The sequence below is a fragment of the Hoplias malabaricus genome, chromosome 12 (assembly GCF_029633855.1).
Source record: "Hoplias malabaricus isolate fHopMal1 chromosome 12, fHopMal1.hap1, whole genome shotgun sequence".
Lineage (NCBI taxonomy): Eukaryota > Metazoa > Chordata > Actinopteri > Characiformes > Erythrinidae > Hoplias > Hoplias malabaricus.
The window spans coordinates 1,862,512-1,875,042 of NC_089811.1; the positions used below are offsets into that span (position 1 = coordinate 1,862,512).

A 12,531-nucleotide genomic window follows, 5' to 3' on the forward strand; every position below is an offset into this window, starting at 1 on the left:
TTCATTCATTCATTCTCAGACAAACTTGCCCCAGTTAGCAACAAAAGTTAATTTATTTCAGTTAAAGAATTAAAGTGTATATTTACAGGAGGCACGGTGGTATCTATGTCACACAGCTCCAGGGACCATCTTTCCTCTGTCTATTGAAGCTGCTCTAAACACAGTGCACACACCACTATAAAACCATTTATCACTGTCAGAATCTTATAATTGTTTAATAAGTGGATTTGGGCTGTGTATATCTCCTGTTGAGGTGACAGTGTTCTAGGTGTTTCCATGTGAAAATAAAGTTAATAATATGAAGATTTCCAGTTTGTCTGTTACAGTGATGTTTTGTTTCTAAAAGGTGTGATAACAGTATGTGTACGACTTTAGTAACAGGAAATGAGATTCAATTTGGGAATAAAACATTAGTTAATTGCTGCTTACTGTAAAATAATAAAAATGCATTCAGATTGTATGGTTTTGTAATAAAAGTATACACCATTCTAAGTTTGTACTTGATAAAGTCGGGCAGTGTATTTTAATTTTAAATTTTAAATGTGTTAACTATAACGCTAATATTCAGCGCTGGGTGTTCTGAGGTCAGCCCTTAGTTTCTCTGAATAACAGCGTAGCCTTGTGGCCACAGCAGTAAATTACAGCTGACCGTTTGAATTCACCGACAAACTAACGGCTCGACTCAGATCCCTAGTCCTTGTCAGAGAACGACTACATCTCTGTCTTAGGGCTATAATCTTTACTAAAACCAACAGAACTGCAGGTGTGACGGACCTTTTGATTAATACGGAATATAAAAGTGTGTGTGAAGAGTACTGAATAAATGGAGCTTGAGCACTGAAATAGACACGTACATTGTTTTTATTCACTTTTTGATTTTTTATTGAAAAAAGATAAAAATTTTTAAAAATGACAGAATACAATAACAAAAACTTTTTTTTTTTTAATCACATTTCTCATGTCCCGTGACGAAAGGTCAAAACAATCAGTTTCCTGAATAAGTGAGTGTCTTGAGTTCCCGCTCACTGTTCCCTATATAGTGTTCTACACAGTACAGTCTACAGTCTAGTGATCAGTGAATGAGTGAACAAGTGAATGATTTCAGACACACACCAGTAAGGCACGTTTTTAGTTTTATTTGTTGCTGTATTCTTCATTTCTACATTCTTTTTAATCAAACCTGCCATTTGTCAATTTTTTTGTGTTCACACCATCTCCTTCGCCTCTGGGGGCGCTGTTCCCTGGTGGTTTAGTGAAGGTCTGGTTTCCCTCGATGAAAGTCTTCACTCTCGTGTGTGTGTCTGCAACAAGCAACATTTATTCACACTTTAATAAGAACTTCATAAAGGAATCACTTTATATTTACTATTATTTCTATAAAATAACACTCAGTCATAACTAATACTGAGTAATCAATAGCACTTATTTACAGCAGAACACTTGATAGGGGTTAATTAACTAATGACAGTGAATATAACTGAATAATTGAAAGTAAATACTGACCACTAGTTTGTATTTAATAAATAAAAGACAACATACTTAATTTAGCAATTGATTGTAAATCCTGAGAAGTGTACGGTACTTAATCAATAACTGATATTTGTTCATGAATCTTTTAAAACAGATCCTGAATAACTGATATTAGATATTTAAACATATAAAAACTGATATTAGATTCTGAATAACTGATTGTATTTGATGTATTTTATAAAGTAAACACTGAATTATTCACAGTGCTGCTGTTTTTTCGAGGGTTTATTATTTGCCCCACACCCCAGAGCTTGAGGGTTTTATGCCCCTTGAGCTGACACACAGCACTGAGTATGGTGACCTCAGGCTCATGTGCAGCTGCTTCAGAACATCCAGTGTTATCTCATGTTTTCTATGGAGAATAACAGCTGGATTCACTAATGATGAGAGCTGCAGGTCCAGGACTGAGAACGGAAGAGAAACTGACCAGAGTCGATGCGTTTGGCGTCATGCAGTACATCCAGCAGGGTGGAGATGGTAAAGACCGGGTGGAGGGTGATCCCCTCGGCCTCGAGCATGTCTCGTCCTCCCTGCTCTCGGTCCAGCAGCACCACGGTGTCCTTCACCTTTAACCCCTCCTTCTCCAGCAGCCGAGCCGTCTCCAGCACACTGCTGCCACTCGTCACCACGTCCTCAACGATCAGACACACGTCACCTGCTTTGATAACGCCCTCGATCATCCGCTTCATCCCTGAGAGGAGAGAGACATCTCAGATCAAATAAACCAGTGTTTCACTCAGAACCTAAGGTATACATTTGTCTTCAATCAAAACTATGTACATGTGGTGTCTCACATCAGAGGGGTTTTACGCTTGAACTATGACACTGTATGAAAAGTTCACCTTTAATCCACATTGGCCACTGATTTGGTACCACCTCTGGTACCTAGTCATGCCCACCCCGCTATCTTTCAAGCTCTTTCAAACATGACGGAACCCATGTCTTGTATACGTCTGTGCGTGGTGGTGGTTGTTGAAGCACTGACTCCAGCTGCAGTTCAGTCTCTGTGAATCTCCTCCACATTTTTGAATGGGATTTGTTTCACAATCCTCTCCAGGGTGAGATTATCCCTATTGCATTGTGGGCTTTTCTTTCATTAACCAAGGGGTACCAATAACTTTGTCCACGTGTGTACGCTGATTAATATAGAAACATCCTGGTAAAACGTGACTGTGTTGATCACTTCTATAGGCTGCAATAAAACGCTCACGTGCCTGACATACATGTGCATCTCAAGTTATTCATTCATTGTCTGTAAACCCTTATCCGTATCCCTGGAGGGGGCGCCAGTCCTTCACAGGGCGACACAAACTCACACATTCACTCACACTTACGTCTTGAGTCTCCAATCCACCTACCAACGTGTGTTTTTGAACCACGGGAGGAAACCAGAGCACCCGGAGGAAACCCACGCAGACACAGGGAGAACACACCAAACTTGCATCTCGAATAAACTTTGATATTCAAATTAATTTATTTATTAAAAAAATTTATTACTAAAAAATGAAACTCTTTCATTAAGCAGTGATCAATTTCAAGTGTTTATTCCTTTTAAATGTTGATGATTATGGCTGTCAGCCAGTGAAAACCCCAAAGTCATCTCAGAAAATTAGAATAATCAACACAACACCTGCAATGGCTTTCTAAGCCTTTAAAATTGTCCCTTAGTCTGGTTCAGTAGGCTCCACGATCATGGGGTAGACTGCTGAAGGACAGATGGCAGACGTTGACACCTTCCTGCTGTATCCGAGAACAATAATGGAAAGTGGAATGGAAGGAAAAATGTTTGGTAGAAAAAGGTGCACAAGCAACTGGGAAAACCTTGAAAGGATTGTGAATTCACAAGGAGTGGACTGCTGCTGGAGTCAGTGCTTCAAGAGCCACCACAGGTCACAGTCCTTGTGCCAAGAGCCTCATGACCCAGAGACAACAGCAGAAGCGTCTCACCTGGGCCGAGGAGAAAGAGACCGGACTGTTGCTTAGCATCTTGTTTGCAGATGAAAGTTGATTTGGAAGTCAAGGTCCCAGGGTCTGGAGGAAGAGTGGAGAGGCACAGTCCAAGCTGCTTGAGTCTAGTGTGAAGTTTCCACAATCAGTGATGGTTTGGGGCCATGTCCTCTGCTGGGGGTCCACTGTTTTATTACAAGTTCAAAGTCAGCACAGCCACCTACCAGGACATTTTAGAGCAGTTAATACCTCCCTCTGCTGACAAGCTTTATGGAGATGTGGGTTTCATTTTTTTCTAGTAAGATTTGGCACCTGCCAAAAGCACTAACACCTGGTTTAATAACCAGTGACACTGTGCCTGACCGGCCATTAAACTCACCTGATCTGACCCCCACAGAGAATCTATGGGGCATAGTCAAGAGGAAGATGAGACAAGACCTAACAATGCAGACAAGATGAAGGCCGCTATCAAAGCAGCTTTGGCCTCCATAACAATTGTTTGTTTTATAAAAACACTTAATACAAATTTCCAAGAGTTCTATTTTCTCATGAACGAGAGACAGTACTACGAAAGCCCTGAAGGGCAAGATGGGGGGAAAAAATATTAAAATTATGCTCGAGAACAGCGTCTGCTAAATGCTGAAATGTAAATCTGACAAATAATCACATTGGCCTGGACTACGTTGTGTGATGAGGGAAGAGCAGAGAGGAGTTCCTCATCGTCTCACACTGTCTCTGTACTGTAGAAGTATAATAAGGAGATGAATGATTACCATAGTCCTTGGCCTCTTTTCTGCGGATGAGCATGGGGTGGTTGTGGTTGGCGCAAATGATGGTGGCCAGCGGCAGAGCTGTGTATGGGACGCCACACACACAGTCGAACTTTGCTTCCGCTTCTTCAGCGCACTTATACAGCAATCTGGACACCTGAGGAGAAGAGAGTCAGAGTGTGTGTGAACAAGAGTGTAAAGACACACTAAAGGCACATCTTAGAGTAATTTCAGCATGAAACAGTATAAACATGGCACAAAAAAAGTAAAAAGTTGTGAATGGTAGATTATTTCTTTGTAACAATGCTTTTAGGCAATAAACCTTATACCGTTGGAGCATGTTCAATTCCCTTTGAAATGGTGCCACCTTTGTAAGGAACCTGCATAATTTGATAGTTGTGTGTTAATACGTAATAAGTAAAACCCGATGTGTAGGTCAGTAAAGTTAAGCCTGGCTCATACTATTGCATTTTAAAAATCCTAACCAATTCTGGAAATGTGAGACACCCCACACAAATAGATTTTACCCAGATTTTTTTAGTGCTTGATCATGGTTAGTTCTCAAAATCCCACACTACTTACTGATCACACACACAAACTAGTTTCAGTGCCCCATACTGAGAGCAGGCAGGAGTTTCTCACATGCCCAGGCTCTGTCCGAAACAAAAAGCAGCACATACCTTGTGCTTGTGTTGCCACAAGGCAGCATTTTAAAATGGACGCGTTTGAGTCATAGTACTCAATATTTCAGCACTTTGCCCACGCACCTGTTCCCTAGCACCCCCTCACCAGAATAATTACAGTGCCTTGAGAAAGTATTCGGCTCCCTTGAACTTTAACATTTTGACACATTTCAGGCTTCAAACAAAGATATAAAATAATTTTTTTGTGAAGAATCAACAATAAGTGGGACACAATTGTGAAGTGGAATGAAATTTATTGGATGTGTCAAACTTTAACAAATAAAAAACTGAAAAGTGGGGCATGCAATATTATTTGCCCCCCTCGCGTTAATACTTTGTAGCGCCACCTTTTGCTGCAATTACTGCATGTCTCTATCAGTTTTGCACATAGAGAGACAAATTCTTGCCCATTCTTCCTTGCAAAACAGCTCGAGCTCAGTGAGGTTAAATGGAGAGCGTTTGTGAAGAACAGTCTTCAGCTCTTTCCACTGATTCTCGATTGGATTCAAGTCTGGACTTTGACTTGACCGTCCCAACACCTATTTGTGAAGCATTCCATTGTAGATTTGGCTTTATGTTTTGGATCATTGTCTTGTTGGAAGATAAATCTCCGTCCCAGTCTCAGGTCTCTTGCAGACTCCAACAGGTTTTCTTCCAGAATGGTCCTGTATTTGGCCCCATCCATCTTCCCATCAATTTTGACCATCTTCCCTGTCCCTGCTGACGAAAAGCAGGCCCAAACCATGATGCTGCCACCACCATGTTTGACAGTGGGGATGGTGTGTTCAGGGTGATGAGCTGTGTTGCTTTTACACCACAGTTCGATTTTGGTGTCATCTGACCAGAGCACCTTCTTCCACATGTTTGGTGCGTCTCCCAGTGGCTTGTGGCAAACTTTAAACGAGACTTTTTATGGATATCTTTGAGAAATGGCTTTCTTCTCGCCACACTTCCATAAAGGCCAGATTTGTGCAATGTACTACAGACTGTTGTCCTGTGGACAGACTCTCCCACCTCAGCTGTAGATCTCTGCAGTTCATCCAGAGCGATCATGGGCCTCTTGACTGCAGCTCTGATCAGTCTTCTCCTTGTTCGAGATGAAAGTTTAGAGGGACGGCCGGGTCTTGGTAGATTTGCAGTGGTCTGATACTCCTTTCATTTTAATATGATTGCTCGCACAGTGCTCCTTGGGATGTTTAAAGCTTGGGAAATCTTTTTTTTTTATCCAAATCCGGCTTTAAACTTCTCCACAACATTATCTCGAACCTGCCTGGTGTGTTCCTTGGTCTTCATGATGCTCTCTGCGCTTTGAACAGAACCCTGAGATTATCACAGAGCAGGTGCAGTTATACGGAGACTTGATTACACACAGGTGGATTCTATTTATCATCATCAGTCATTTGGGACAACACTGGATCATTCAGAGATCCTCACTGAACTCCTGGAGTGAGTTTGCTGCACTGAAAATAAAAGGGGCCGAATAATAATCGCACGCCCCACTGTTCAGTTTAGTATTTGTTAAAAAAGTTTGACACCATCCAATAAACTTCATTCCACTTCACGATTGTGTCCCACTTGTTGTTGATTCTTCACAAAAAAAATTAACATTTTATATCTTTACATTTGAAGCCTGAAATGTGGCAAGAGGTTGAAAATTTCAAGGGGCCGAATACATTCACGAGGCACTGTATAACTTTAGAGCAAAACAGGCAGCATTTAAATCAAACTTTAAATACTGACACGACTCTCTACCTTCCTCCCTCCGAACACTGCATCAGTTACAGCACTCCACTCGTTTCAGACTAGGGCCAAAATTTATATCACGATATATTTTCTTCATTTTGGTTGATACGATACATTTCCGATCTCCATATGAACAGAATAAAATCCACTGAAAAACGTCCAAGAACAAGAAACATGACACCACCATTAAACATAAACCTACTGGCTTTGTCAAAACACATTTTATACAAAATTCTAAATTGAGTGCACCAAACTGACGGCAGCACCCTTTAATTAACGTCAGTCAGTGACAGATGTAAATAATGTATATTGAAAATGGCTGTGAAATAAACCCAGCTCTACTCTCATTGGTGCATCATGTTTCAGACCTGATGTTAACATGGCGTTTCAAACCTAAGAATTGCCACCAACCCACACTACAGAGCTGGGTTGTAAATATTGAAAGTTTCATATTTGGGGCAGATGATCCAGGAGGTTTTTTTTTTTTTTTTTTTTGCAAAATTTGCCTCAGTTTAATTTTAAGAAGTTTTTTTTCCTTCATAAAATTGATACTGTCAGATATTTGAATTATATCCAGATGTAAAATCAGTTGTAGTCTACAGAGACACATCTGACCAATATACCTTTACATTTTGGAAAAGATGCAGGTCAACCAGAAGTGAAACTGATCAAGAGCCAAGTTGGTGAAACTTTGGCTGCTTTTATTCTGTAGGGATGTAACCCTATGCAAAAGATGAGGTGTGTTAGTCAAACGTGTCTCTGTACACCACAAATTATTTGAGGACTTTCATATGGATGTGTCACAATTATCGCTGCACAATAACTTGTATTCTTTCATTACTATGATATGAGTTTTTGTGATAAACACATCGACAAATGCCACGATAACGTCTTGGATAACAGCAGACTCAAACCAGTGTGCATTACCCTCTTGCAGCAAGAGAAGGATCTTGTCACACTGCAGACGTCCCTGAGAGCAAGGAGACGGCGGACCACTGTTGACCCACTGAGAGCACAGTTGGAGGTCCACTAGTGTTTTACACAGTGTTTTCTGGGCGGACCGCTGCTGATTAAACAGGATTTTAGACAAAATGCCACATTTTAGCACTTTTCCATTCACAGTTCAAATGAAATTTTCCTTCATTAAGTTTTTTGTTATTCTTTGTAAATAAGATTAGTAAATAATATTAATCAGCACAGTGTCAACATTTTTATCATTTAATCATTTTATATCAGGCTTATACTCATTATTATATCCCTCATAGTTGTTGGTAATATTTGTATTAGTGTGTTTTTCAGAATAAAAGCGAACTACATGCTCGCTGTCATTCGGATACTCATTTGTATGGAGTCAAAAAAAAAAGATTGATCTGAGTCACTCAGATGTAACGGAATTTGTAACTGCGTTTGATCAACTACATACACGTTTAAATCAAATGTTGTGAATGCGTGAATCAGTGCCTCTCAAATGGCTTAAAATGTGCCAAAGCAAACTTTGAGGTTCCAAACGTGACCGTGGGACTTTTTGCATTTGCAGATTTTTGACCCTGACTGTGTCTATTCACATTTTAGTAGACACTATTTAATGTGTCCGCCATTTTGTAGCGTGGTCCGAATTCTCAGTGAGTGATTTGATTCCCTATATAGTACACTAGATTATTACCCACAATGCACCTTAAATCCAGAGAACAACCGATGTACACTACTTACGGACTAATATTCCAAAATACATAGTGGTTTAATAATAAATAAATGTGACGGATCTTTTGATTAATACGGAATATAAAAGTGTGGGTGAAGAATACTGAATAAATGCAGCTTGTTCGCTGAAATAAGACACGTACATTGTTTTTATTTATTACTTTTTTATTATATGAAAAATAAAATATTTTATCAGATGGCGAGGTTTATTTAGCCAAAAGTTAGACGTCACTGAACTTTGGCGCGCAGTTGGGGAAACCCAGGGGGGTTTCACATGACAAGTGTTCGTGTGTGCAGCTGCCTCGTAAATGTGAAATTATTATTCTAGTGCGAACCTAGTAATTCACCATTGTGTTTTCCTCGCTGTGTCGTGATAAACGTTTAAAGTGGTGCTATTGTGCTCTGGGTACTGGGAAACTGAGTTTCTCATCCATATCCGACTCCCAAAGTATTGTAGGGTATAACTCATCTGAACAGCGGCTCCTCGTGCTATAACTGTTCTCTGGAGACCGCTCCAGCTATCTAGTAACTCTGCGATTACATAAAGGGAATCCTTTGGTTCTAGTAGTCCAGAACGAACCTCCGACATCGATACCAGACCGAACTAACGTTTGTGTGTGTGTGCGTTACTAACCTCTCGGAGTAACTCTGAGTAAGAGACGATTATTCGGAGGTCGAAGTAAATGGGAGAGAGAATTCCACTCTTCAGTTGAAACTCTCCGAACTTCACCGCTTCCACCTCGTGGAGCTTCAATATTAACTTCTTAACATCCTCCATCCTCAGATGACTAACACTTAGCTAACCCACATAATTCCATATAAACGTGTTGGCGGGCATTTTCATCCAATCACGCCAATCGCGAACAAGTGCGTCAGTTGTGGGTGGGGCTTGGCTCTTAAAGGGACAGTTACATTGCTGAATAAACGAAGAATGGTCAAGGGTTGGCGGCACGGTGGCGCAGCAGGTAGGGACCTGGAGGTTGTGGGTTCGATTCACGCTCTGGGTGACTCTCTGTGAGGAGTTTGGTGTGTTCTCCCGTGGGTTTCCTCCGGGTGCTCCGGTTTCCTCCCACAGTCCAAAAACACACGTTGGTAGGTGGATTGGCGACTCAAAAATGTCCGTAAGTGTGAGTGAATGTGTGTGTGTGTGTGTTGCCCTGTGAAGGACTGGCGCCCCCTCCAGGGTGTATTCCCGTCTTGTGCCCAATGATTCCAGGCTCTGGACCCACCGCGACCCTGAACTGGATAAGGGTTACAGATAATGAATGAATGAATGAATGAATGGTCAGGGGTTTTCAGCCCTTTTTTTACAGATACTGATGCCTGTAAGATTATCAGGGATTAGTTAAAAAAATAAAACTTTACAACTTTAATTCATTTATTATTGTGTAAAATATATCTTCTGCTTGTAACTCAACTGTGGCAGTGAACACATTAATAATGCACTAGTGGAGGTGAGCAGTGCTTCATTTTTAAATCACGGGGTAAGGGCACACAGAGACTGGGCTGATCCAGCGAGTGCACATGGAGTGTAAAGGAGTGTAAATTCAAAGTTTTTAAAGTAACATCAGACCTTAGTGTGGAAAAACAACGCTGACTGACGCATGGTAAAGTCCACACTGTCACACTGTGGAACACCTGTGAACAAGTGTATTAACACCTCTCAGTCAGATATCTTAGCGGATTAATGAGCTGCATCCGTTCTCTGAACTCTGGAGACAGTAACCTGGAGCAGGGCTCAAACCCACAACCCCAGGATCCTGGAGCTGTGTGACAGAGCTGTGTGACAGAAACACTACCTGTCGCACAACTTTGTAGCCCCTGTTATATTATTTATATTATATTATCTTTAAAGGCCTGTTACGTTAAGGATTCTAATTCACGATGGTTTGTGAAAGGCATCTGTTAGTAAATGTGTTGATATATTGTTTTGAAGAATACAGAGTGTGGATCATGTTTGTTTCCTGACTTCTCGCTGCACAAGAGCCATCACGTATTTGTTAAATATGTCCAGCACCACCACATTTAATTTACTAAAGGACTGATAAAAATACTGGATGTTACTGGAAGTACTGGATGTTAACTGTAAATACATTCTCAGTGTTTAGCGCACTGTTTACAGTTACAATCCTACGGAGCCCCTGAAGGGACATGGTCAGAATTTCTTTTTAGGGAAAAATCTCGTGAACACCACTAACTAAGTCATGAGCACTACTTTGCTTCTCTGTCTGGCGACATGGCAGGAAAGGAGAGGATGAGCTGTAACTCCTCCATCATGGACAAAGACCTATTTAACTTTTTGGAGTCAGGACGCATTGTAAAAACAGAAAAACATACAAAGTGCTGCTCACGAGAATTTTCCCTAAAAAGAAATTCTCACCATGTCCCTTCAAGGGCTCCATATTAAAGCACTTATGAAAATAAATAAATATAAATGCTATACATCCTATCATTATTTTTATAGATGTATGATGTAAAACGAGCTGTTTTTTAAGCTGCTGCTGCAATCTCCGTGATGATAAACCTCTTCTGTCACAATCCGAACTATCAACCCTTCTCTATTTCACTCACTGAACAACCATAATATAATCACACCAGTCAGGACAAAGGTGCTTTATTGACTGAACACACACACACACACACACAACTCTAGATTAGACTCCATTTCTATTTCTAAATGAGGACGTAATGGGCTGAAAAACTACTCTCAGGTGAAAAGGTCATCACCGGTGAAGCTGACATTCATTGACCAATTAATTGATTCATTTATTGATTCGTTGATCCAGACCGACCACAACAATGTTCAGGTTGAATTAGGTCCAGAAGATGACTGACTGACTGAATTAATTCATTATTGTACAAAGATTTGTTACAATCTTCAGAGCTTCTGAATCGGTTCTCTATGGAAGCAAATCTGTCTCATCAGACTTTGAAATATTACCCCCTTTGAATTTGTAGTAGCACTGAATCTTTTTGCACTGAAATTCTGCATCTGAATATAACTGCTCTTGAATAGATCTCACGAATTTTCAAGAACACGTTTTCACTGTTATTATTCAAGGGTTAATAAATTCAGATAAAAAAATCAAACTCAAAAAAATTCAAACAATATATTTTGAAGTTGCTCAAATTCGGTAGATGACTCCAACAGAACTAGGTGCCCTCCACTAGTTGTAGTTTAAAACATTACGTTTCAGTGAAAATGAAATACATTGCACTCCTGATATTTTAATGATATATTTGTGTTGATCTGATTATGGGGTGAACTGCAGACTTATGAAATCCACTAAGTCTCTCATGTCTACAATCATTATTTTAATTTGATTACAGAATTATAGGACTGTATCTGTTTTGTACTCAGCACAGTATTGGATTATAATCAGTTTAAATGTGTAAACCCTTAAGTAACACTTATGGCTGTTAGAAATTCAACATCGAAGAGTCAGGAGACTGGAGTTCGGCGTTGACTGGAGTTTATTTTTCACATAGAATGAGGGGGGTGAAGAATATGATAATCGGGTTGGGGGGAGGAGCAGGAGGAAGACGAGGAGTGAGAGGAGGAGTACATAGAATGAGGGGGATGAAGAATATGATAATCGGGTTGGGGGAGGAGCAGGAGGAAGACGAGGAGTGAGAGGAGGAGTACATAGAATGAGGGGGATGAAGAATATGATAATCGGGTTGGGGGAGGAGCAGGAGGAGGAGTACATAGAATGAGGGGAATGAAGAATATGATAATCGGGAGAAGAATGAGAGGTGGGGTAAGTGTGAAGAGAAGGTGTGATGGTCGAAGGAAGGGGGAGATGGGCTAGACGGGTAGGTGTGAGGGGTGATAATCAAAGAAAGACATAGTTTATATCATGGCCCACTGTTCAAATAAATAAATAAACCAAAGTGCCGAACTCGTGTGTGTGTGTGTACAAACAGCAAATGTAATCAAGTTTACAAAAAGTAACAACACTTCAGTGTAAATAACCAATACAGTGTAGTGTCTGGGCAGAGTCAGTGGAGGTTCAGTGGCTGTTGAACAGCGTTTTTGTATTTTCCTCTTCCTCTGCCGGAGTTTTTGCTTGAGGAGGTGAAACGGATTAGCTGTGTTTACCCTTTCTGTTGTTAAAGACTTCTTTCATTTATGTAACACCATGCTTTACTGTAAA

General features: G+C 40.5%; 2 protein-coding genes across 2 annotated transcripts in view; both read right to left on the reverse strand.

Moving 5' to 3' along the window:
• Positions 1-12,531, reverse strand: part of LOC136710711 (uridine 5'-monophosphate synthase-like) — an 82,971-nt gene that overhangs the window by 29,048 nt on the left and 41,392 nt on the right. The gene's annotated exons all lie outside the window — the stretch shown is intronic.
• Positions 916-9,166, reverse strand: LOC136710710 (uridine 5'-monophosphate synthase-like). Its single transcript, XM_066686486.1, has 5 exons — positions 9,009-9,166; positions 4,251-4,404; positions 3,478-3,561; positions 1,958-2,221; positions 916-1,301 (listed from the first exon to the last, which is right to left on the reverse strand). The coding sequence occupies exons 1-5, from the start codon at positions 9,150-9,152 to the stop codon at positions 1,171-1,173; spliced, it is 777 nt and encodes a 258-aa protein (XP_066542583.1). The 5' UTR covers positions 9,153-9,166; the 3' UTR covers positions 916-1,170.

Coding starts and splice junctions, on each gene's coding strand:
- LOC136710710 (XM_066686486.1), bottom strand. CDS start 9,152: ATGGAGGATGTTAAGAAGTTAATATTGAAGCTCCACGAGGTGGAAGCG. Junction 4,405..9,008: donor ACTCAGAGTTACTCCGAGAG/GTTAGTAACGCA, acceptor TCTTCTCCTCAG/GTGTCCAGATTGCTGTATAA. Junction 2,222..3,477: donor TCTCTTTCTCCTCGGCCCAG/GTGAGACGCTTC, acceptor CTCTCCTCTCAG/GGATGAAGCGGATGATCGAG.